This window comes from Pestalotiopsis fici (genome assembly GCF_000516985.1).
Source record: "Pestalotiopsis fici W106-1 unplaced genomic scaffold PFICI_Scf_3, whole genome shotgun sequence".
NCBI lineage: Eukaryota > Fungi > Ascomycota > Sordariomycetes > Amphisphaeriales > Sporocadaceae > Pestalotiopsis > Pestalotiopsis fici.
Genome location: NW_006917093.1, coordinates 1,894,285 through 1,916,537, shown reverse-complemented (window position 1 = coordinate 1,916,537; position 22,253 = coordinate 1,894,285). Strand labels below are relative to the sequence as shown.

General features: G+C 50.3%; 10 protein-coding genes across 10 annotated transcripts; 7 read left to right on the top strand and 3 right to left on the bottom strand.

The window, feature by feature from the left end:
* Positions 1-1,427: 1,427 nt before the first annotated feature.
* PFICI_04720 (uncharacterized protein) lies at positions 1,428-1,844 on the top strand (the record flags this gene model as incomplete). The annotated part of the gene is made up of 1 exon (XM_007833301.1): positions 1,428-1,844. The coding sequence occupies one exon, from the start codon at positions 1,428-1,430 to the stop codon at positions 1,842-1,844; it is 417 nt and encodes a 138-aa protein (XP_007831492.1).
* Positions 1,845-2,187: 343 nt separating this feature from the next.
* PFICI_04719 (uncharacterized protein) lies at positions 2,188-4,612 on the bottom strand (the record flags this gene model as incomplete). Its single annotated transcript, XM_007833300.1, has 4 exons — positions 2,188-2,375; positions 2,444-3,431; positions 3,484-3,732; positions 3,788-4,612. The coding sequence occupies 4 exons, from the start codon at positions 4,610-4,612 to the stop codon at positions 2,188-2,190; spliced, it is 2,250 nt and encodes a 749-aa protein (XP_007831491.1).
* Positions 4,613-5,178: 566 nt separating this feature from the next.
* PFICI_04718 (uncharacterized protein) lies at positions 5,179-6,414 on the bottom strand (the record flags this gene model as incomplete). The annotated part of the gene is made up of 2 exons (XM_007833299.1): positions 5,179-5,815; positions 5,882-6,414. 2 exons carry the CDS (start codon positions 6,412-6,414, stop codon positions 5,179-5,181), a joined length of 1,170 nt encoding a protein of 389 aa, XP_007831490.1.
* A 1,247-nt stretch (positions 6,415-7,661) lies between these two features.
* On the bottom strand, positions 7,662-8,470 carry PFICI_04717 (37S ribosomal protein S12; the record flags this gene model as incomplete). Its single annotated transcript, XM_007833298.1, has 3 exons — positions 7,662-7,739; positions 7,949-8,242; positions 8,321-8,470. The coding sequence occupies 3 exons, from the start codon at positions 8,468-8,470 to the stop codon at positions 7,662-7,664; spliced, it is 522 nt and encodes a 173-aa protein (XP_007831489.1).
* Positions 8,471-9,186: 716 nt separating this feature from the next.
* PFICI_04716 (Short/branched chain specific acyl-CoA dehydrogenase) lies at positions 9,187-10,639 on the top strand (the record flags this gene model as incomplete). The annotated part of the gene is made up of 3 exons (XM_007833297.1): positions 9,187-9,311; positions 9,371-10,537; positions 10,594-10,639. 3 exons carry the CDS (start codon positions 9,187-9,189, stop codon positions 10,637-10,639), a joined length of 1,338 nt encoding a protein of 445 aa, XP_007831488.1.
* Positions 10,640-12,713: 2,074 nt separating this feature from the next.
* On the top strand, positions 12,714-15,037 carry PFICI_04715 (uncharacterized protein; the record flags this gene model as incomplete). Its single annotated transcript, XM_007833296.1, has 6 exons — positions 12,714-12,965; positions 13,022-13,069; positions 13,128-13,180; positions 13,245-13,795; positions 13,851-14,047; positions 14,105-15,037. 6 exons carry the CDS (start codon positions 12,714-12,716, stop codon positions 15,035-15,037), a joined length of 2,034 nt encoding a protein of 677 aa, XP_007831487.1.
* A 1,302-nt stretch (positions 15,038-16,339) lies between these two features.
* PFICI_04714 (uncharacterized protein) lies at positions 16,340-17,845 on the top strand (the record flags this gene model as incomplete). The annotated part of the gene is made up of 2 exons (XM_007833295.1): positions 16,340-16,503; positions 16,612-17,845. The coding sequence occupies 2 exons, from the start codon at positions 16,340-16,342 to the stop codon at positions 17,843-17,845; spliced, it is 1,398 nt and encodes a 465-aa protein (XP_007831486.1).
* Positions 17,846-19,044: 1,199 nt separating this feature from the next.
* Positions 19,045-20,097, top strand: PFICI_04713 (uncharacterized protein; the record flags this gene model as incomplete). Its single annotated transcript, XM_007833294.1, has 3 exons — positions 19,045-19,077; positions 19,158-19,594; positions 19,650-20,097. The coding sequence occupies 3 exons, from the start codon at positions 19,045-19,047 to the stop codon at positions 20,095-20,097; spliced, it is 918 nt and encodes a 305-aa protein (XP_007831485.1).
* Positions 20,098-20,926: 829 nt separating this feature from the next.
* Positions 20,927-21,802, top strand: PFICI_04712 (uncharacterized protein; the record flags this gene model as incomplete). The annotated part of the gene is made up of 1 exon (XM_007833293.1): positions 20,927-21,802. The coding sequence occupies one exon, from the start codon at positions 20,927-20,929 to the stop codon at positions 21,800-21,802; it is 876 nt and encodes a 291-aa protein (XP_007831484.1).
* A 49-nt stretch (positions 21,803-21,851) lies between these two features.
* On the top strand, positions 21,852-22,250 carry PFICI_04711 (uncharacterized protein; the record flags this gene model as incomplete). Its single annotated transcript, XM_007833292.1, has 1 exon — positions 21,852-22,250. The coding sequence occupies one exon, from the start codon at positions 21,852-21,854 to the stop codon at positions 22,248-22,250; it is 399 nt and encodes a 132-aa protein (XP_007831483.1).
* Between the last annotated feature and the right edge of the window lie 3 nt (positions 22,251-22,253).

Genomic DNA, 22,253 nt, shown 5'->3' with positions numbered 1-22,253 from the left:
CGAAAGACGAGACGGGGCAGAGTATAGGCGCCAACGGAGATATACACGGAAAAGGGCGGCCTACAATCGGCGAGTACAGTTACTTACCAATATGCTAGCTATATCCTTGACTCACAAGCACAGCTAGACATCTATCAACAGCATATACATCGAACTTGGTCTTTCCTACCTTGTTGAAGGCTCTATCATAATCAAATCAAGAAAGGTCTCATTGGTTCACAGAGTGGATCAGATACACGATAATGTGCCAGTCTATGTGTCCAAGATAGTGATCAAATGCATAAACCGATTGGCATAGAAGGACACATATATAGCATCGATGTGAGGCATAGCACTATCTGTTCCAAGACCTTGTCAATGAAAATTGAGCAGAAAAGACAATTATTCTTACTCATGGTATTGGCGAGTAACAAAGACGTGAAAATGGACTACATAGGAACCCAGAACGCTGGTCATTATGATAGCAATTATTGAATTACACCACTTAATGGTCTCAAGATTCAGGACCAGATATAAAATTCAAGTCCTATTGATATAGGAGAAACATAAGACCAAATGGTACGAGATATTCCGTCTGTACACCAAGCACCGAAGAGGCGAATTATTGTTGAACTCAATATCATGACCTTGTTTGATGGCTTTATGCCGTAAACCAAGGACAGTCTGTTAGATACCCTGTTGTCTGGGTAAGCTATGCTTTGGGTAAAATAATTAGGTACCTAGGTAGATAGTCCAAGGGGCTTTGAACCAAGACCGAAAACCTTCATCTCTGCCATCGCTGATTCTATGAGGGCATAAGTTTTGCGACGTTAGAGTTGTATTCAGAGGCCCATGTGACCTTGAAGACTTTAGATGCCGCCGATAGGACCGATAGATCTCTGGCGCTTCGGTAATTTAGGAAAAGAACCCCCCGTACGCTCTATTGCGATCTGTAAATGGAGTGACGCTCCTCAACAGGATTCCCACATACGTTTACAGAGAACCGAAACAACCCAGAACCATCGCCGGATGTCATTAATGAATTAGTATTTACGAATCCATGAGTAACTGCATCATGCGCCTATTGTGCTGGATCTTAACCAGACGTCACAACAAGTACCTGCAGTAGTGTCAACCCTTCCGGCTTTCAGGCACCGAACGTTCGGCGCATTAAGATTTATTATTCGGCCGCAGAGGTTGCTGGCCCTTCACAAATAATCCTGTCGGAGAAAGGACCAAGAAGAAAATGAAAAGAATTAGAGAAGGGTAAAAAGTGTAAATTTGAGCGTCCCCTATAAGACCCGAGCACCCACCCACTCACCCACTACCCTAGGACCTTGGACATTTTGGACATTTCAACAGTTGGTTTTGCTTTTACGCCTTATACTCTCTTCTAGGCCACTCAAAGAACCTGCGATAATTCATCTGTACCCCTCCAGTCTCGAATCATGGACCAAGTCGTCGAGATGCTCACGCCGTCCAATCCCTCCGGGCAGCAGTGGAACATCCGAAATTTTACCTCCTACATCCATACTAGCATACAGGCACGCGACATGATAGGCCTCGTCACCGACAAGAGGCACAAAGCGACCGCGCCTGTAGATGACGACACAATCACCGTATCCGTGGCCATTGCCATCATGGGCGTGCTCATCGTCCTCGGTCTGCTTATCGGCGTCGTCTTCTACTGTGCCTACTGCTGCTCGTGCCCGTCCCGCCGCAGAAAGCCTGTTGATCCAGAGCAGGGCCAAGAACTCGATGATCTTCCTCGTCGACAAAGCACAGCCGACACTCTTCTGCCTCGGCGCGCTATGCCTATGCAATCCATCCTCAAGAACCGCGCAAGACCCAACACGACGGTATAGACCTTGTTTCGTCACAACAAGTTCCCAGCATCTGCCCCTGTCTCAACTTACACATGTTCGCATGCATTGCGAGTCAAAAGGCGTCAAAAAGGCATCGTTATTTTAGGTGGCAAGGATATACTATTGTTTCTCACGTGGTCAGATGTCATTCACTTTTCCAAAGGGTTATTAGCATTTATGGTGTTCAGGATACGAGGCGTTGTAGAATATCGAGATTCACCCACCTCATTGCAAGTCAACGAGCAGCATGAGGGGCTGGTTTCAAGGAGCCTGGATTGAGATTGAATTTGTTGTTCTTATCATCTTTCTTTTATTGCATGCGATAGTTTTCCGTGGGCCAGGCTCAGTGATTCAAGAATTTGCCGCCACACCCTCCGCACGTCTCGGCTGAAATCTGCTTTGCAGCAGCAGTTGCAGCGTCGCCAATGTCGTCTGGGAGCTCATTAGGCTTGAGACATTTGGAGCCGCAGACGCCGCAATTATTAGAAATTCCTGGCGCCAGGACGGGGATGCCCGTTGCCGCACAATTTGCTATAGAATTATAGTCAGTATACATAAGTCCTCGACCTCGTTGCTTGCATGCCAAAATTTGAACTCACCAAAGACATGACCTTTTGGACACCGTGATGTTCCAGCTTGTATTTCGAGCTTTGCACCACACAGGGCACACTTTACCTTTTCCGCAACATGCTTGAAGGCTCCCTTGAGAGCTTGCTGTTTCGAGGTCGTCTCTGCCGAGGTACCATTGAGCAGTCCGACGCCGGGAACCTGTGGAGCATCTCCATACATCCATTCGAAAGCCCGGGCTTCCGTGGACAATTTTCTCGTCGAGAAGAATGCCGGATCGACGGGCGCCAGGCTTTTACCAAACATGATTCTGCATCGCAGGCCGGCAAATGTGTAGCGCTCCGGCTTGATGGTACTATATAGGGTGGTGAAGACGGCTACGACGCCACTGCCGGGGCTAGCAGCCATTCCCCAGATACGCAGCCGGTTTGGGTTGATCCTCTCCATTCCCTCGAACGGGTCGTTAAGCTCGTCGACGAAAGTGGCCTTACCATTTTCTTCATCCGAGTCGAAGTCTTCAAACTCGTCATCTTCGTCATCGTCTAGCATGCTGTTATCATCCTCGTTTTCGCTGCCACCAGCATCAGATTCTGATTTTGTTGCCCCATCGGGATTGTAATATCGATACGCCATCGAAAGGGGCTCTGTTACTTCAAGCAAATCAGAGATCTCAGTCACCCACGCAGGTTTTGATGGAGCCTTGTCGGGATCCGCAGGCAGAGGCAGGTTTGTCTGATACCAATCGTTATTTGTGTTGGTTGCCGAGAGTCGGCTCAGAGAGAAATAGGGGATATCTGTTGACTTGGAGATATCTGGAGCATGCACAACGAGGCCAGTGATTGGATTCGAGTGGTTGCTGGCATGTCCATGTGATGGATATGCGGTACCGCACTCAGAAATTGAGTGTTTGGCAGTCGTCGCGGGGTCGATGGTGCTGTCAAATGTGACATTGAATGACTGTGTCGTGAATGGTGTTGCAATAATTCCACGGCACTCTTTTGACTGGCCTTTTGTCCATATCTAGATGCAGTTTAGTATATGACCGAGAACAAGCAAGGAGTATCATCTATACCAAGTCTTCCCATGTGATGAATGCGTCGGGGCCGAGGTGCAGACATGTACCACTAATGTCATATGGCTGTACTTCAACCTCTGGGGTCTTAAAGTCCCTCCATGTTCCCTTGATGGTGATTTGGCGGAATCCGACATAATTTCTGGTCACGTATGAGAGGATTGCCGATCTGCTGCCAGAGCGCTGCAGCCATGGACTCCAGCGTAGAGCGAAGGACGAACCAGAAGGCATAGAATCTGGATCGCATGGCTACGACAATACATATCAGCAAAGTTCCAATTCGACGGAGGTGCCACGTCCTTACATCGCTCTTCTCGTGCGGTCCGCCACCAGCAAACCGAGCCAGCTCCTCAACCCGCCATTCGCCCGGATCATTCTCTTCGCCCACAATCGTGTGCCGAGACTGAACCGAAAGAATCACAATCTCGTCCTCGTCATTCATGTAGGCCAACAAGGAGCCATTCTTCTCGAGGTCCCTAGCCCATGAAAACGATGTGATGTGCTCCAACGAGTAGGGCGAATCGTGGTACTTGGCTCTAGGCAGGAGGAGATTGCCGCCGACGCCCCAGGGCACCACCCAGGAGCTAATGGCGCGGATATTGCGACCTTTGATCTTGATACCTCCGGCGTCGTCGGCAACTATACCCTCGCAGTAGACAGTCAGCGCGCCGCTTCCCGTGAGCACGGCGAGCACCGATCTTCTCATCCGTCCCAGACCGTTGGGGGACCATTCGAGAGCGACCACATGGTTCAGAGAGCTGCCGAGATTAGCGACTATGCTCTGCCCGGCCTCCCATGTAAAGTCGAATTCCGGAAACGGCTGCTTGAGCCGCTCGAATAGTGGTCGATTCAGCTCGGGGACGCGCCGTTCCACTGCGGGAAAGCGCAGCGCGACCTCATAGTACTGTCGTCTTGTGTCCAGGTCGGCAAGCGAAGTGGATTTGGTCCTGGTGCCCTGCGATGGATATTCGGGAAGGTATAAATATATAGAATCATCCGAGGCAACGGCCAGCTCGGCATCAGGCGACCAGGCCAGGTTGTGCGTTGTAAGTGCCACTGCCCGGAGGTTCAAGGTCTCGAGTGGAAGGATGCCAGTCGGCTCTTCTGAGGTCTTGTTCTGAGCCGACATGATGAGTTACGATGCCGTGGCAGCCCCAATTCCTGGTGAAATAGACTCAGGCTGATTCAATGTGTCTAACAATGCTGTAAGTACCAAGATATCTCGATCTCATTGTCGTGTTCTTTGAGATTCACTTTCAAGCTTGCGCCAGTGTGTAGGTAATGCGGTGGGGAATGCCAACGACCTGAAATCTTGTCCGAAAAATCTCAAACGGTCAATCTTGAGTAGTGAAGCTTTTCATGCTGAGTAGTAGATGAGGTGAAAAGGAATATGTTTGGCAGCGCTCCGTCTCTTGAAACGAAGACTGCCTGGCACGAGGCAGGTACATGGGTACATAGGTAGAAAATTGCTGCTCCAAAGTGCTTAAAAAGATGCATTGTCGCCAACCACTAAAAGCTGCTCTGACAGGCTGGGGGCACACTATAAATTGTTATACGCGTAAAACATGGAAGATGTTTACATATCATTTGATCGCAAGATGTCGCGGCAGTCATTTATTTGTAATTTGGGTATCTCTAATAATTGAATATTTCTTGAAGCATCATTGATGGAACGGTCGGCACTGCTAATACGACCTACCTCGCCTTCTCCAAGTAGGAGCCCAGAGCCCACAATGCACTACATCCAGCCAGTGCAGTTGCGCCGACCAGCTTCTTTGCCCACCAATTACCATCGTCTAGGGGTCTGGCTGCAGGAACTTTTCTTTCAAACTTCTTTTCCGACTTGACGGGTTCACTGGCGTTTTTCTCGGCAGCTTCTTGCTCGTCGGCAAGCACCCTGAGCTGGGCAATGGTTCTGCTAAGAGCGAGCATGTCATCATCAACAGTGCTGTTCCTGGTACCATCAATCTCAACATTCTGCACATTGCCAAGAAAGTCGGTCAGAAGCCGGCTACGTGCTGCGTCAACGCCGTCTCTAAACAAATCGTAACGCACGCCTGCATGGGAGTGAATCTTCTCGTAGCTGTAACTGTCAAACAAATCGCCAATGGTCTTCTTGCTGTTCAGGTCCTTGACCTCAGACTCAAGGAACTCCAGATTATAGTATGTGTAGCGGTCGATGACGGCCACGCCCACATCGTTGTCGGCGTGGTGTGAGTATGACGACTGGTCTAGCTCGGAAGACCCTGTAGCAATAATGTTTGGCGAGTAGAGCTTGCTGTACATGGTATTGGCCTGGCACGTGTCGATCATGAACAAGATCTCGTGGTATCTGTTGGTCCAACGTTAGCACATCAATTGCAAATGCTGTCATGGCCCAGGTCTGGAGATTGCATACCTCCTCTTCTCCCACATTTGCTCAAATGCATCGGCCAAATCAAACGCGCCAATCTCTTCGGCATCCTGGAACTTCAGAAACTCGTTGCCGCCGTGCCCCGTCATGTAGACAAAGATATTGCTCCGATCGTCCGTCAATAGCCTCTTACTCCTAGGCATCTCATCGCCGACGCGGTCGGTCAACAGTCGAATGAAGTTCTCAACTGTGACCTCGTAGCCCCTGTAATCCACCTCGATGTTGTCGCCATACAAGTCGACGGCTCGATCGGCGTTACTGTAGACGGTGCCGGGGAAGGCGTTGCGCGGGTTGCAGGCCATGTCGTCCGGCAGCATGAGAATGATCTGCGAGTCTGGGATGCCCAACCGCTTGACCGTCCTGTACATGGACAAAACATTGGCGAGATGTCGATAATTGAACCAGAACCGCGACGTCCCGACGAGGACCGCCCAGTTGCTGGTGTGTTCCGCGGACACAGGGGCCAGCAGGCTCGAGGCCAGCAGCAGCGGCAGTTGGAGGACGTTTGCAATTCTCATGGCGACGAATATTCCAGCATTCGAATATATAACAAATACGGTGTGATGGTGGTGTTCTGGCAGAGGCGACAGTGCCTCAGAAGTGGTGTTCTCACATTTGGCGACGGGAATGGGAACCCGTATTTGTCAGGATGGTTGATGCACCCATCCAGGCTACACACCTGGTCTCAAGTCAAGGTACCTGTGAGCGGTACCTACCAGACTGTGTAATTGTCCGGGGACCTGGGCTAGGCTGCTTAGAGACTAGGTTAGACTAAACGCAGGATACCTAATGTGAGCTATGCCCCTGTCATTAGCAACCATAATACTGCTACCGGCATGCGTACATATTACAACGTTCAGCAAAGTCCATATCCCTACAGTCTTGCGGCATCGTGTTTGTACTTGAACATCGAGGCGCAAGACAAATGTTATTGAAACCAATTAATGGCTAAATCGTTCTGGAGATAGTCATTCTATGATCAATTCAACGACATCACGAGCAATGATTATTCGTATTATGAGGTCTTCGTAAGTGAAATGCAAGAAACATTGACTGCATGCTTGCATGTGGTTTGCTAGCACTGAGTTTTGAGAGTCTCAGTTGCCCGTGCCCGTCTCTTTCATGAATGCAAGAGAAAAGTGGTCAGAAAATACAAATGGGTACGGCTTAAGATCAATTTTGCTATTGCTATTGAAATTGGGGTACGCAACCATAAGTCAACTCACTTTTTCGAGATACAAGGTCTATTTTCGACATGCCTATCACAAGTGGCGAGGACTTCCTACATGTCTAACTTTAAGATCGCCATATCTGCGGCTCTTGGGTAGATTATGGTCTCATGCTTATCAATGAACAACACATTCGGTTTTGTGGATTTGACCCAGTCCGTTGGCAATAAGGAATCACGCTTGTGCCTCGTTAAGTTGACTCAAGTCTGAGACTTCCCAGTGCAGCCCCAGAATTGGTGGTCGAGGACGACCAGTCAAGCTTGGGAGTAGCCCACGATCTCCAGTATGAAAGTTGACCGGCCATCGATATAGTAAACATTTATGCATTGTAGGCCTGGCTGTAATTCGGAATCGAGGATGGCCGAAAGCTCAAAATAATGTTCGAAGCAGAGCTTCCGTCTTGTTATGCTACAATTATTTGGTACAATGTGATATCAATGTCCGTGAATTCGGACAAGTAGGTATCTTTGGTCTCGAAGCCTTTTCTCATGAAACCCCCGACTTTACATATCTTCTCCCTTATCACCGTGACTCCTTTATGCACCAACTGAAGCCTTCTTAGGCTTCTTGGTTCCGTACTTGCTGCGACTTGACATTCTGTTGGCAACACCACTCTGAATATATTTGTTAGCAGCTTATTGCGCTAAGGCTGGATTCTGGGCATCGATAAAGTGTGATATACATGTCGGATCTGAAAAGTCAGGCGGAACAAACTGGAGCCAGTGTTTCCAGTATCATTCCTTGTCCGACTTGTCCTATACCAGAACACCACGAACAACCCGACTCAGGAGTTTCGGAGCAATAGGCTTTTCGAAGAACTTACCAAATCCAATGCGCCTCTCACCAAGTGGTATCGCACACCGGGACAATCCTGACTGCGACCGCCGCGAACAAGCACGACGCTGTGCTGCTGGATGTTGTGACCCTCTCCGGGAATGTAGGCCGTGATCTGACGGCCAGAGCTCAGACGCACACGGGCCGTCTTGCGCTCGCCGGAGTTGGGCTTCTTGGGTCGCTGAATACCGACCTTGAGGCAGACGCCCTTTTGCTGCGGGCACTGTGTATCGGCGAGAGCGGGTGAGACGGCGTGGCGGGCGCGCTTGCCAGTTCGGATTTTCTGGAGGAACATGGTTAGAAGATATGAATCGCATCGAGGCTTGTAGGCATTGATGGCCTAGGACGGTGGATGCCATACTCTCATAACCTGGTTCAATGTCGCTTGCGGCGAGGGAGTCGTCGAGAAAGATCGTGGTATCGAGGACCAAGTGGCTTTGACTGGGACTGGGGCAACAGCCGGCCGCCTGGCCAGCGACGGCATAAGGTATCTGAGGATCGATGCCGACATGACTGATGTAGGTCGGGATCGTGTGGGCTGAAGAACGAATGGCAATTGCACCGAGACTGCCAAACTAGCAACGATGCAGCAGCTCACCATTCGCGATATTCTTTTTGGCGGTCGCTGCTACAGGCTTGGCGTTGTTGCGTTTTCGCGCACGGGCCATTCGATTCTAGTGGAATCCCCGGTTTCTGGGCTGGGTCGTCGGTGGTAGACTTGTTCCGTCTTCTGGATCAAGGTCCCCGTTGTCGTTCATCACATGCCACGGCTGCGAGCAAAAGCCAAGCCACTGCCACTCCTGTCAGTATAGCCAACGCCCTGGCACCAGCTGCCAGGCCATCGCGGCAATCGCCGACAGAGGTATGACCTCAGCTCAATTCCGCACTTTGAACCCCACGAGTCAAGATAACCATGGTTGGCAAGGTTGGCCCCACGGCTTCCCTCGGCTTGGGGTAAGCTCTCCGTGGCATGCGGTTAGAAGGATGGCGGCGCCGTCTGGGGAACGAGGCGATACTTTAGATTTGTTTCCTAGCCATTGATGATCAAAACCTGGGGTTTACTCCTTTATTTCTATCCGGAATCCTTCCTTTGATCAGTTTGCTCTTGATTCACGATACCACAGAAACTTATACCCCATCTGGCTCTTGTCCCGCATTGCCCGCCCTTCGCATATCCTTCACATTGTTTTTACGCTTGAAAACGCTCGTGCTTATCCCCAGATCACCATGTCTGCGATCGCTAGAACTCTCCGTCCCGCGCTGCGGCGGAGTTTGACTGTTATGACCAGAGCCTCTGCATCCTCCTCTCCAAGAGTACAGAACACTGTCAGAACATTCAATGCCCCTCAACAGTATGCAGCAATCCTGTAAACACCATACCATGCAACTCGCACTAACAACATGAAACCAGACTACGATGCCTCTCGTCCACGCCTCGCAGGCTCATGGACATCTCCGACATCCCGCCCACGCCCATTATGCATCTTTCCGAAACAGAGGCAGCCATGCAAGAGGCGGTACAAAAGTTCGCAAATGATGTGATATTGCCCAAAGTCCGTGACATGGACGAGGCAGAGGCCATGGACCCGACGTTGGTAGAACAGCTCTTTGAGCAGGGTATCATGGGTGTAGAAATCCCCGAAGAGTATGGCGGAGCTGGCATGAACTTTACGTCGGCCATTGTTGGTATCGAGGAATTGGCCAGAGTGGACCCGTCCGTCTCCGTCATGGTTGATGTTCACAACACCCTGGTAAACACGGCAATCATCCGATGGGGCAGCACCGACATCAAGAAGAGATTCTTGCCAAAGCTCGCCACCAACACTGTTGGATCATTCTGTCTGTCCGAGCCCGTCTCGGGTTCCGACGCCTTTGCCCTTGCCACAAAGGCAGTCAAGACTGCTGATGGCTACAAGATTAGCGGTAGCAAGATGTGGATCACAAACAGCATGGAGGCCGACTTCTTCATCGTCTTTGCCAACCTTGACCCCAGCAAGGGCTACAAGGGAATCAGCGCCTTTATCGTCGAGAAGGACGCCAAGGGCTTCAGCATTGCCAAGAAGGAGAAGAAGCTCGGCATCAAGGCCAGCAGCACATGTGTCATCAACTTTGACGACGTGGAGATCCCTCACGACAATTTGCTTGGAAAGGAGGGCGAAGGTTACAAGTATGCCATTGGAATTTTGAACGAGGGCAGAATCGGCATTGCCGCTCAGATGACCGGTCTCGCTCTCGGCGCCTTTGAAAACGCGGTCAAGTACGTCTGGAACGACCGAAAGCAATTCGGTCAGCTAGTTGGTGAGTTCCAGGGCATGCAACACCAGATTGCCCAGTGCTACGTGGAGATTGCGGCCGCTAGAGCGCTGGTCTACAATGCCGCCAGGAAGAAGGAGGCTGGACAGGACTTTGTCAAGGACGCTGCCATGGCCAAGCTTTATGCATCGCAAGTTGCAGGCAAGGTGTCCGGCCTGGCCATTGAGTGGATGGGCGGCATGGGCTTCGTGAGAGAGGGATTGGCCGAGAAGTTCTGGAGAGACAGCAAGATTGGTGCCATCTACGAGGGAACAAGCAACATTCAGTAAGTGACCCAGACGTGAGACGAGATGAAAATGAAGCAGCTGCTAACTATCATAGGCTCAACACGATTGCCAAGTTGTTGCAGAAGGAGTACACTTCATAGATACCTGACACGATTTTCTGCATTAGCGATGATATACTTCATGGTGTGTAGGCGCATTTGTGGTCGCTTGCCATGTGCGCTCCATTTAAAAGGGACGGAGTCGATTGAATTGATGTAAACTACTACCAATTGCGCAAGCTCTTGGACGGGTATTCCGAGATCGGGGCCATTTCTACTACTTAGGTTATGATCGCTAGCCAAAAAGAACCATGCCTTGTTATGTCTCGATGAGTAATGATCAATCAGTATTGTAGATCGCATCAAAAGTGCCACAGGCTCGTGACCAAGAGCCTCCATTTTCAGCCCAGTCTGCTCCTCGCATTGACAATGTCTAGAGTCCTTTCGCCATTTGCCCCCCTTTGCCCCTTTGACGGCGTGCTACGGTGGTCAGGGATCGGAATCCTATAATTGGATCCAGCAACTCAAAGCCATGGAGCGGGATCGCGGGATCCACGTGTTTATCGAGGAGCATATATATTGGGTCGATGATAATTTTATGGGGTTAGCTTGTCTATTTGCGTAGTGTTTTTTTGATCGCTTGTGGTTTTTTTTTTGTTCCAAACGTCGGTGAAGAAGATTTTGTGGTTTTCCGCCATTTGTTTTTCCTTATGTTCCATCCTACCTAGTAGATAGAGCTCGATGGCCAGCCCATTTGGTTTCCTCACCAAACACAGGGTCACAGAACAACCACTTATCTACCAATAGCAAGGGCTTCAACTCCCTTCCGGATATATGTCGCATTATACAGGGCTCCCAGGGAAATTATTGCATGACAATAAAGCAGTCCATTAGACCAAGATAGAGGAAGAGGCACGGATCGTTAGCAAGAGCAATGTTCAGTGTTTTGCTGTAATACAGAATGCCCAAGCCCTACAGTACCTAGCAGGTTCGAAGGCTATTTTTAGTGACAACCCACCTGCAGAATCTTATTTAGAGGCTGGAAGCGTGGATTGCAGGGGTCTAAGTGATCATATTGATTGTTGGGAATCCCCCACTTCCCACTTCCCACTCCCTGGCTACTGGGAATTCGTTTCTATGCCTGATCAAGTCGATACCAAGATGCGGAAATCTTTTGGGTATGGTCAAGTTCAAGTCTGCCGCCAATCTTTGCTTGTTTTCTGTCTAGAACACACAGTATGTGTATTGCGCTATTGCTCCATTCTCTCATCGTCGTGGATTGCTACCTAACTACTACTTGGCTACGCTGTTTTTGGCAAAGAGTCCAAATTAGAATGTCAGCACTTGAAAATCCAAGGTCAGTGTCACAATTACATACATGGGTGATTGTAAGCGACCCTTGCGTGAAGATTTCAATGTTGTCTTTTGGTTGTGATTGATGAAAAGCTTCATCGCATATTCTTTCCAATTAGGAGGATGCCAAGTGAAGGAGCAGTATATGATCCCTTCTTTAGCTACCAATTCCCAAGGGCCTGGGGATGGGGGTCGAAGGGCTAAGATTCTGTTCTCCATCGGCCGGGTCAAAAGTTCCAACGCACGAGCACTAGACCTCAAGAAGTGCAAATCTACACCCCAAAAACACTTTTCGTACTGGCCCCCAGAATAGAAAACAAAATCCTTGATAGGGCAGAAAGATTTCCCAACGGGACTTAGCTGAGCCCCCCCTGCTATAAGTAGTTCAGCCTCTGTTTGACACGGCCAATGATGCCCTATCTTGGTATACCAGGGGGGCCGCTGCAGAGGGCCTTGGCATTGTCTACCACTTGCACGCGATGGGAAAGATTTCACAATGACCAATGTCGCGGGTTGGATCCTTCGGGTCTCTTAGTGGCCCAGACCCCTCCAGATGTGGTTATTGTGGTCGGCAAAGTGATTCCGAATATCATCGCAAGGCTACCTGGGGCCGAGTATCTTTAAAGATAGGCCATGGCCCCCATTCATTGGAGCTCTGTGTATCGTCTTCCATTTCTGTCTGGTCATTCCGCCGGCTGGCGCTGTCATTTCTCCAAGGGCGGACGCGTTTGATTTTTTAATTCTTTTCCTTCTCTCTTTCTGGGGAAACAAATTATACCTGGCGATATCGAAAAATTTCGGCTGGGCTGTTACCGACGTGACCATGACTAAGAACGAATACACAACTGCTACGGAGGAGCAGCCAGAACAGGAACTCTCGCGGCGAGACAGCAACCTTCGTTTCATCTCTAGCCCGGTCGCGACTGGATTCAGTGAAAAGGCAGGGCACGAAAGAGTAGAAGCCGTGGGTCTGGAGTCGCAAGCACAGGCGGATGTCGAGCGGCTTGGTTACCGCTACAAGGACAACCATGATTGTCCCGAGTTCATAAAGCACACCAACTCGACAAATTACGAGGTATGTTGCATGCCGTGGATTTGATGGCAAGTATGAAACGGGACTGATCAGTTCAGCTATTTTATGACTTGTGGTTTGTTGCCAATCTTGAAGTTTTCTCATCCGTGAGTTTCTCCTTATGCCTCTTTCCACTCACGAACATTGACTCACATTTTGATGTAGTCCAAGAGTGTCAGTGAGGAAACCGACCTATACGCTTATATCGGATACTTGAGGTATGAAAATATTGTTTGGAGAAGACGGGGCAGAACGTGATGCTAATACCGATATCTTGTGCAGTATCCTCTGGTTTACATGGTTCCTAGTCGGCATGTTCGATGTACGATTTGTCACCGACAGTATTTTTGAGCGCGTTGTCAGGACAGCTCACCTGGGCGTCATGGTGGGATTCAGCATTGTTGTTTCGAATTTTGACCCGTCGAATCAGGATCAGTGGTCTTTCCAAACACTATCGTTGATCCTCATGTTCTCGAGGCTCATTCTGCTCTTCCAATATGGCACGATCATCTGGCACATTCGTCACTTCAAGCAAGGCAAACTCCCGGTCGCTATTGCTGGAGCTGTCCACTTTGTTTCCGCCATGATCTTCCTCGGCATCAGATTTCGATTCCATGCCGATAAAAACAGTCGCGTCTATATTGTGTGGTACATTGTGTCGGCATGCGAGGCCATCATTCAACTAGGATTGGCAAAATACTACAGAGTCTTGACCTTTTCCAAGACTCACTTGACAGAAAGAATGACGGTTCTTACTGTCATTATTCTTGGCGCTGGTGTGACCAGTATCGCCAAGAATATCGTACTCATTGTCAAGAACGCTGCTGGATGGAGTAAATTATTGTCAATTCTTGTCAGGAGTAGCACCATGCTAATATTCACCGTCAGCCAGCGCAACCATCGGAGTGTTGATATCCGCTATTACGCTCATGTATGTTTTCTTCATGATATACTTTGACTGGATGGAGCACCACCATTTAAAAGGGTGGCGCCAGCTGGGATGGAGTATCCTCCATTTTCCATTCCACGTTGCTCTCCTCTTGTTCATGGAGGGTGCTACTCAATTTATGATCTGGTGGAAAGTAGTGAGTGACCAAAACAAGCTTTATCATCAACCATAAGCTGGGCTGACACATGAACAGAACGAAGTCATGAATGATGCAGACTACCAATTCGAAACACTGCTCACGCGTCTCAGTGAGGGCGACGTCTACATTACGAGCGATCTAGTGACCAACGACCTGAATTCCACCGTCCAGAGCATCTTCTCAGTCTACAGTCCGACATATACCTTGACTTCCGAGCGAGTCGACTGGCTCCTGAACGATATTAAAGCTCTTCCACAAGAATTCTGGGACCGTCCGTCGCAAGATGCCTACCCTGATCTTCTACAAAGATGGGTGAATGATCTACAAGAACTACTCATCACAGTTACAAACTCACTATTTGTGAATTTCAATATCGACCCTTTTCAGGACATGGAGGAGTCGGACCCAGCTCTAATGCAATGGGTGGCCAACAATGACATCAACGATCGCTGGTACACGGTCTTTCAATACGCATATGTCACGGCCGGTCTGGTTTTGATGTTGATGACATTTATGTACACCGTCGGGCGCAAGCAGCCCTGGACACCATTCATCATTGCCCGCACCACGCTCTTTGGGCTCATGGGCCTCGGCCTTGCTCTGGTAGAGCTGATCTCCAAGAACGAGGAGCGTTCCCTCAACTATCTCTTGACACCGTGGCTGCTGCCCACGATCTGCATCGTCTTCTTTGTCGTCTTGCTGCTGACACACTTTCCGTACCCGCTGCCGCAGCTCTTTCGCCGGCGCGGGTCGAGGCCCAAGACGACCATGACAAACCAGTACGAGGCGTATAGGAGCGTCCAGGTGCGGGAGGTTCGCCCGGAGCAGACCAACACGTACGACTACCAGGGCTACGACCCACATCGATGGGGTAACGGACGCGGCAACGACGTCCACGTGCTATACCCGGCATCTGATACCATGTATCATAATGGGTACGGGCGATTAGATGATCAGGCGCCGGCGGGCTCTCCTTTCAAACACTGAGAAAGAGCTCAGTGTTGTCTTTGTAGCTATTCATTACGATATCCTGATGACATAGCAATGCCGTATATTTAAAAGTAGTTACGAGCATGCGCGTCTAAATCAATCCAGGATGCCAGGGTGCACCCTCTGAAGTTTTGTCCTTTTGAATTGACATAGCCTGGATTACCTGGATAAGCACGGCCCAGCGTGATCCAGTACAGTGCTCCAGGGCATCCCTGAGGATATATTTGTAACAATGCATCTCGCTTATTGTGGTCAAGACTCAGGTGATATTCATGATGGTGTTGATCCCATAATATATATACGCCTCTGACGTATGCCATGCGCTTTTCATGATTCCCATGAATTTGACAGGTCCAGAACACGTTAAATACACACAATTGGATTACCTCTAGCGGCTTGAATTCCTTAAATGACAACAGAGTTTACGCTTGACAGACAACGGCTCGGGAGTCATTATGGACTAGGTTAGCTCAAGGCTTACCTATCCCCTGAGTGGACATTTGGCATTTGCACGTACTACGCTACGTACCACTGACTGTCCATTTGCCCATGCCATGCCACTAAAAACCCCTGTGGCGATACTCCACTGAGGTCAGAACATATGGCTCACAGAAAATAATCATTGGTCAAAATGACCAAATTTAGACTGCTTAGTAACCTGGGTGCTACACGACGCCGAATCCTTCGGTTAGCCTGAAAGCAAGCATTTTGTGGCCGGACTGGAGTCCCCGTGCCGCAATAACTTGGAGGACAAAGATATAGGGACACTATACTCGGGCGAAACCTCACACATGTCGGAGATACCGATTAGTGAACCAAGGCAGGGTCTGACATTCTGACACCAGTCCTTCTGCATAACGGCAGTTGAAGGAAAACCAAGTATTCCGTACTCACCCCTAGCCTAATAATACTGTCAGCCTGACCCACAGAGACGGGTCGCCCGTCGACCGTGGGACTGTGTGGTAAATTTGCAAGCTGGTACCTCAACAGGGGTCACGGTGAGAGGAGGGATCGCATCTTTCTCTCTCTGCTTGTGGCAATGTAAATAGAAGAGAAGGCCGAGACGCTTTTCGCCGCACACCTTCGGTGGAATCACTCGGCGAGTTGCACTCTGGAATTATTGAGCCGACATTGACAGTCGCCTGGCAACAGCATTCTGATGATCTCCATCTATTGTTGTTCGTCGTCGTCATCGTCGTTGTCGTGGATGGAAAGTTGACCAGAGATCGCGGCTCCAGTCGCGCTTCCACTTGACTCAGTCCCCGAGTAGTACAACACAGACAGACAGGCAGGTATACAATGACGGACCGTCGCAGCAGCAGCAGCAACAGCAGCACCAAATCGCGATGGGCTACACCGGCGGATTGGGAGGCCCATCGGGAGCACATCACACGCCTCTATCAAGACAGAACCTTGAAAGAGACCATGGAGGTCATGCTACGAGATTATGGGTTCTCGGGAACGTCAGTCTTCTCCCCCGCCTTTTCTTCCCCTCTAGGGCGATCATCGACATCTCCGCTCGTCCCTTTTTAGAGGCCGCGCGGCACAATCGCTAACACGGGTGTATATAGTACGAGAATGTACAAATCGCGTATCAAGGCTTGGGATCTACGGAAGAATCGAGGATTCGGGCGCGTCAAGGAGTCACTCGAACAGTTGGTTGCCTGCAGTCAGGGTGACGCCGTGATTGACGTCAAGCGGTACAAGGAACTTGCAGTATACATTCGCCGCCTTCCCCTGGAGCAGCAGGGAGCCCTCGTACGGCTGTTCAACCAGATTCGACCTGATATCACGCCGCGGAGGAGCCTTGCGGGAGCCGACGACCTTTACCGGACAGAAGGATGTCTATATCATCTCCAGAATCACATTGTCGGCCTCTTCGACAACCACCTCTTCGATGGCGAGACGGCGCCAGTAAATCACATAACATCGCTCTATACGGAATGGTACCACGCCACCATCGTCGCTCAAGGGGCACTGCGCTTCGGTCGGACGGTGGAGGCGTTCAAGGTGATCCAGCCCTACTTTGACCAGTACCAGGAGGTGCTCCTCACCCACGACCCCCGTCTATTTGGGTGCACCTCGGCGTTTGCGGCGCTCATCTCGCTCTCGGGACCTGAACTCGGCAACGCCATGTTGAGCTACGCGCAGCAAATGGCCGAGACCATGTACGGCCCGTACCACCCGTACTGCAAGGCGTTGAAATCGCTCGCCGCCATGGCGGTGCCGGAGCGTCGCGCCGCGTGTGCCACTCTGCTGGTCTCGGGCTACCAGATGCTACGGAAACAGCTCACGCCAGGTGCACCTTATGAGCTCTACACGGAGCAGGACTGCCGCGCGGCCGAGATTTTCATCTTGCGCAACGACCTCGGCGCCGATCCCGGTAGCAGCCACCACTACCGAGTCTCCAAGGCGATATTCGAGATCACCGACTTGATCACGAGCCGGGACTGGTACGACGAGCAGGAGCAGATGCCCATTTCTGATGTGATTGACACGATTGCCGAGATCTCGGGCGAGGTGACGAGCCCGCCGCGCGACGACGATCCAGATGAGACGACCGTGGACTTGCAATGGCGGCAATGGGACGGTGGGGATAGCAGCAAGCCCGAGGGCAGCGCGACTGCCGGAGACGATAACAGCTTGGTTGAAGTCGAGAGGCGACATCATACCCTGGCGAAAATGTCCATGTTGGCAGACCTCGAGCAGTATCTGACGTTGAACGGCCAGACCAGCAACGCCCTCGAGGCCCGCCGATCTTTTGAGGATTCCCTCGTCAAGCACTGCGAGAAGCTCAAAATTTGATTGCCAAAAGAATCCCAGAGTGATCTCGGCTATGCTATAATGATTGGCATCAGAGAAGATTCGCCACCGTAGTGCACGCTCCGACTTGGGACACGAAGATTTTGCCAAACAAAGCAGTAAAATTATCTCCATTTGATCGGGCTTCTAAACACCAAATGTCGGCGGATTGCCTCCCAGCAGACTTCGCTACCATTTTGCCTGAATAGATGATGGTGCTAGAAGTGACGGAAGCAGCAAAAGACTCCTGCGCAACTGCATATACTCATCTTTCTCAGAATAAAGAAGGTACGTAATATTATCCCAGCATGTTACTAGATTTTTGCCATCCTATTGTTGCACTGCTAATTCCTTCTTTGCAGCATCCATACCGCCAGCGAACGCTTCTTATCAAGGGGCATGGGGGAAGAGACTTGGTTTTCAAGACTTTGGTTATTCTAGGCGACATGGCCTGGGTGCAGGGTCCTGGCAGTCATTCTCGGCTTGCAGTATATCGGTACCCTTTCAGGTTTAAACTATGATTTCTGATTTTTGGAAGAGAAATGCCCGCAATAATCGCTCACTGGTCTACTAACCACTGTGTACATAACTCGTGGCTGCGAGATTGTACCTGGGTAAGCGCCAAGAATACAATCACTCAATATGCCCACACACTTTTGGCAAAGTAGAAAAAGACAAGGTAGCTTGGTACGAAAGACACAGCAGAAGATCTCTTGATATGACCACGAAAGTGGGGTTGCCTTTCCAGGCTCAATGTTACTTATATGCCTGCATCCCATGTTCTGACACAGAATGACAGCCCAAAGAACTGCCGAGGAAGACGCTGCGAACACGAGATGAAATTATTTGTCCCCGAAAAGTGTCCGAGCTTCTTATTATTGCTATTCTGATCACTTCCAAACATGACCGAGATGCTGACTAGTGTCTCAATGAAAGTGACACAAGTTGGTTCAAGAGTAGAAACGACTGACCAATTCTGTTACGGCAAAGCCCCGCCTTTTTGGTTCTCTTTGCTTACCCCTGAGGGGGCAGAAGCGGGACCACTCAATCAACTTGGACTCTCATAATCGAAGTACATATTGAATGTCGTGTCTGGGAAAATTGTTTGTGTCAGATTTTGTAAATCTCAACTTGGCTTCTTCTTGAAGAGAAATCTTGCACATAATTATTTTAAATATTCACACAATTCCCTTTTTACAGCAATGGCACCTCTCAAAAACGTCGTAGTTGTCGGGGTATGCATAGTCTCCGTATAATAGAAATCGGACATCCGTTTCCACGGTCCCGTCTCCCCCCGCTAACACTGCCGAAATAGGCTTCCAAATCCGGCGGTTTTGTCCACCTGGGATCATACATTGTCGAGGCTTTGAAAGCCGACCCCGAATTCACCGTGACGGTCGTGTCGCGCAAGTCGACGCCGTCGAGTGCACACCCCGACGGTGTCCGCGTCGTCCAGGTCGACGATGGCTACCCGCCCGAGGAGCTGGAGCGGGCGTTTGCCGGCCAGGATGCCGTCGTCATGGCCACCAGCTTTCAGGTCTTTGGCCAGGAGGGCAAGTTTGTCGAGGCCGCCATCAAGGCCGGCGTGAAGCGCTTTATCCCTTCCGAGTATGCCGGTGACACGGCAAATGCAAAGACCGTGTCCATCTTTCCCTTGATTGGTCTCCGGGCCCAGCATATTGAGGATCTAAAGACCAAGGAGAGTACTGGCCTAACATGGACGGCTATCTGCACAGGTCTCTTTGTTGATGTGTAAGTATCGCCTTCCTGCATGCACCAGGAAAGCCATGCTAATTGCCTTCTCAAGCGCCCTACAAAGCGGATTCTTAGGATTCGACCTAAAAGGACAAAAGGCGACCGTCTGGGATGACGGCAAGTACAAGTTCTCAGGCACCACGCGGGAAAATGTGGCCAGGGCCGTTCTGGGCGTACTGAAGAATCCCGAAATCACGGCAAACCAGCACGTCTACGTCTCGTCCTTTGAGGCGTCGCTCAACGACTTGGTGGCCACGGCCGAGAAAATCCAGGACAGCCGTTACTCGATCCTGCATACATCGACGGAGACCGAGGCCGAGGCGGCCCGGAATGCGCTGGCCAGTGGCAACTTTATGGCGGCTTCCAAGCTGCTGTTGGTGGCGACGCTGAATCCGGGCTATGGAAGCAATTTTGCCGAGGAGGGTCATTTGTGGAATGACAAACTTGGCGTGCCACGCGAGAACTTGACGGATGTTGTTGCAAGAGTGATTCAGAGTTAAGCAACGAAAAAAACAAACATGATTACCTACTCTGTCTTTGGTCAACGACAAATCGTCTCTTTTAGTGGTTTGAACTCGGATAAGCGACATTGAGTTTTCAAGATTCTGATTCTTGTCGATTTCATCAAAGCCGGAAGATACGGTGCCATAAATCAATAAATAATGTCAATATGTTTTTTTTTCCCAGGCGATCTTATTTGCGTATACATTTTTGGTGTACACTGTTTTGAAACATCTCCACTCTGCAGCACTACTGTTGGAAATCAATACCAAGGTCTGGTACTACAGTGAGGGGCAGATGAGTCCTTCCCCATGCTGTGCCGCTGGTATTGCCGATCAGGTATGGACTTGGCCCTGTCCTTCGGCGGCGATGTTGATGCTTCTGATCGAAATTTACCAGATAGAGATAGAGATATTAGCATTCAAATCCAAGCATCTCAAGTAATGACTCGCCAGGAAGGGGGAACCTTGAATAGGTGTAAAAGTGACCGAATTTATGAGCCGATAATGATGGGTATGTACGTGATCAATGACCTCGTCTGTTATAACTGTCGCTACATGCATCGTGCAGGTCAAGTGAGCAATCATCACTACATTTCTGGCCAACAGCTGTGACTGCAATGATTTGAACCAACTGCGCAATGCAGATGCAGGGATCACTATTAATATAAGTACGTGTTATACGGAAAATGGAGGTAAAGGGCATGATATTTTCCATAATCATTTTGTGGTTCTTGAGAACATTGTCTTGCTTCGTGTTGCAGCCATCTAACATACATCGTAATTATAGATATTTTGGCTACTCGCACTATCGATGGGAATCAATATCATGTCCAACACGATCCGAATCGCCATCTCTGGTGGTGGCCTAGCGGGTGCTTCTCTCATCCACGCATTGCTCCAATACCCTCATCTGGACGTCCATATCTTTGAGTCTGCGGCAGAATTCAAAGAAGCCGGCGCTGCTGTGGGTATTGCCCGAAATGCCCTCGACGCACTGGATCTGCTCGGTCCGTCAGCGGCTGGAGCTCTGGATCGTGCCGGTGCCGTTCCCATGAGAGGAGTCCGCTTCATGCTTGCCCAGGGTCCTGACCAGGGGAGCGAGATTGACGAAGCAAAGGACCTGGAAGGGCAACGTCTCACCAGTATCGTCCATCGCGCTGCTTTCCTCAAAGAACTGCTGAGTGTCGTCCCTCTGGAACGTATGCATGCCTCCAAAAAGCTTGAGCGAGTTGAGAAGCAAAGCGAGGATGGCCCAATCACGATACACTTCACCGACGGCACCACGCATGAGTGTGATGTCCTCGTCGGCGCTGACGGCATCCACAGCACCATCCGCAAAGTTGTTCTTGGGGACTCCGACCCGGCCGCGCACCCTAGAAATGCTGGTTGGTGGGCAGTCATGGCGTTGAAACCCTACGCAGAGGCTCGGGCCAGTCTCGGCGAGGGTCCGGTCGATGCTGCCAATGCGCGTGAGCACATGTGGATTGGCGATGGCACATACCTGATGCACAATGTGCTGAATGACGGCCAACTGGTACAAGTCATCATCTCTGTACGTGAAGAAGCGGCCGTGGGCTCGGACAAGTGGCACCGCCTTGTCAGTGCCGAGGAGATTACGCAGCTCTACCAGGACTGGCCCCCGTATCTGAAGAAGGCGGCCAAGGAGGCAAGTCAAGCCCTTCTATTTCGTCGATACAGTTGACTAATCATGAAGGCAACAGCTACTTTGTGACCAACCCCAGCAGCCTGCCATGTATCTCTGGGACCATCCTCATGCTCGGACATATGTCTCGGGGAACATTTGCATCATTGGCGACGCGGCTCATGCCACTACTCCCTGGCAGGGCTCCGGCGGCGGCATGTCCATCGAAGATAGCCTCATCCTATCCACTTTGCTCGGGCGCGCAAAGACGACCAAGGATGCAGGTGCGGCATTGAAAATTTACGATCAGGTTCGCCGGCCCCGGACCCAAAGCATCGTCGAGTCGAGCAGAGAGACTGGTCTCATCATGACTGGGCAAGGCAAGGAGACGCAGCTAGATTTGTCGAGACTGAAGCAAAAGGTTTTGCCGAGATGGGACTTTATTCTCAATATTGACATGCATAAGCATCGAGATGATGCGGCCAAATTGATGGAGGATGTCATCTAAGAG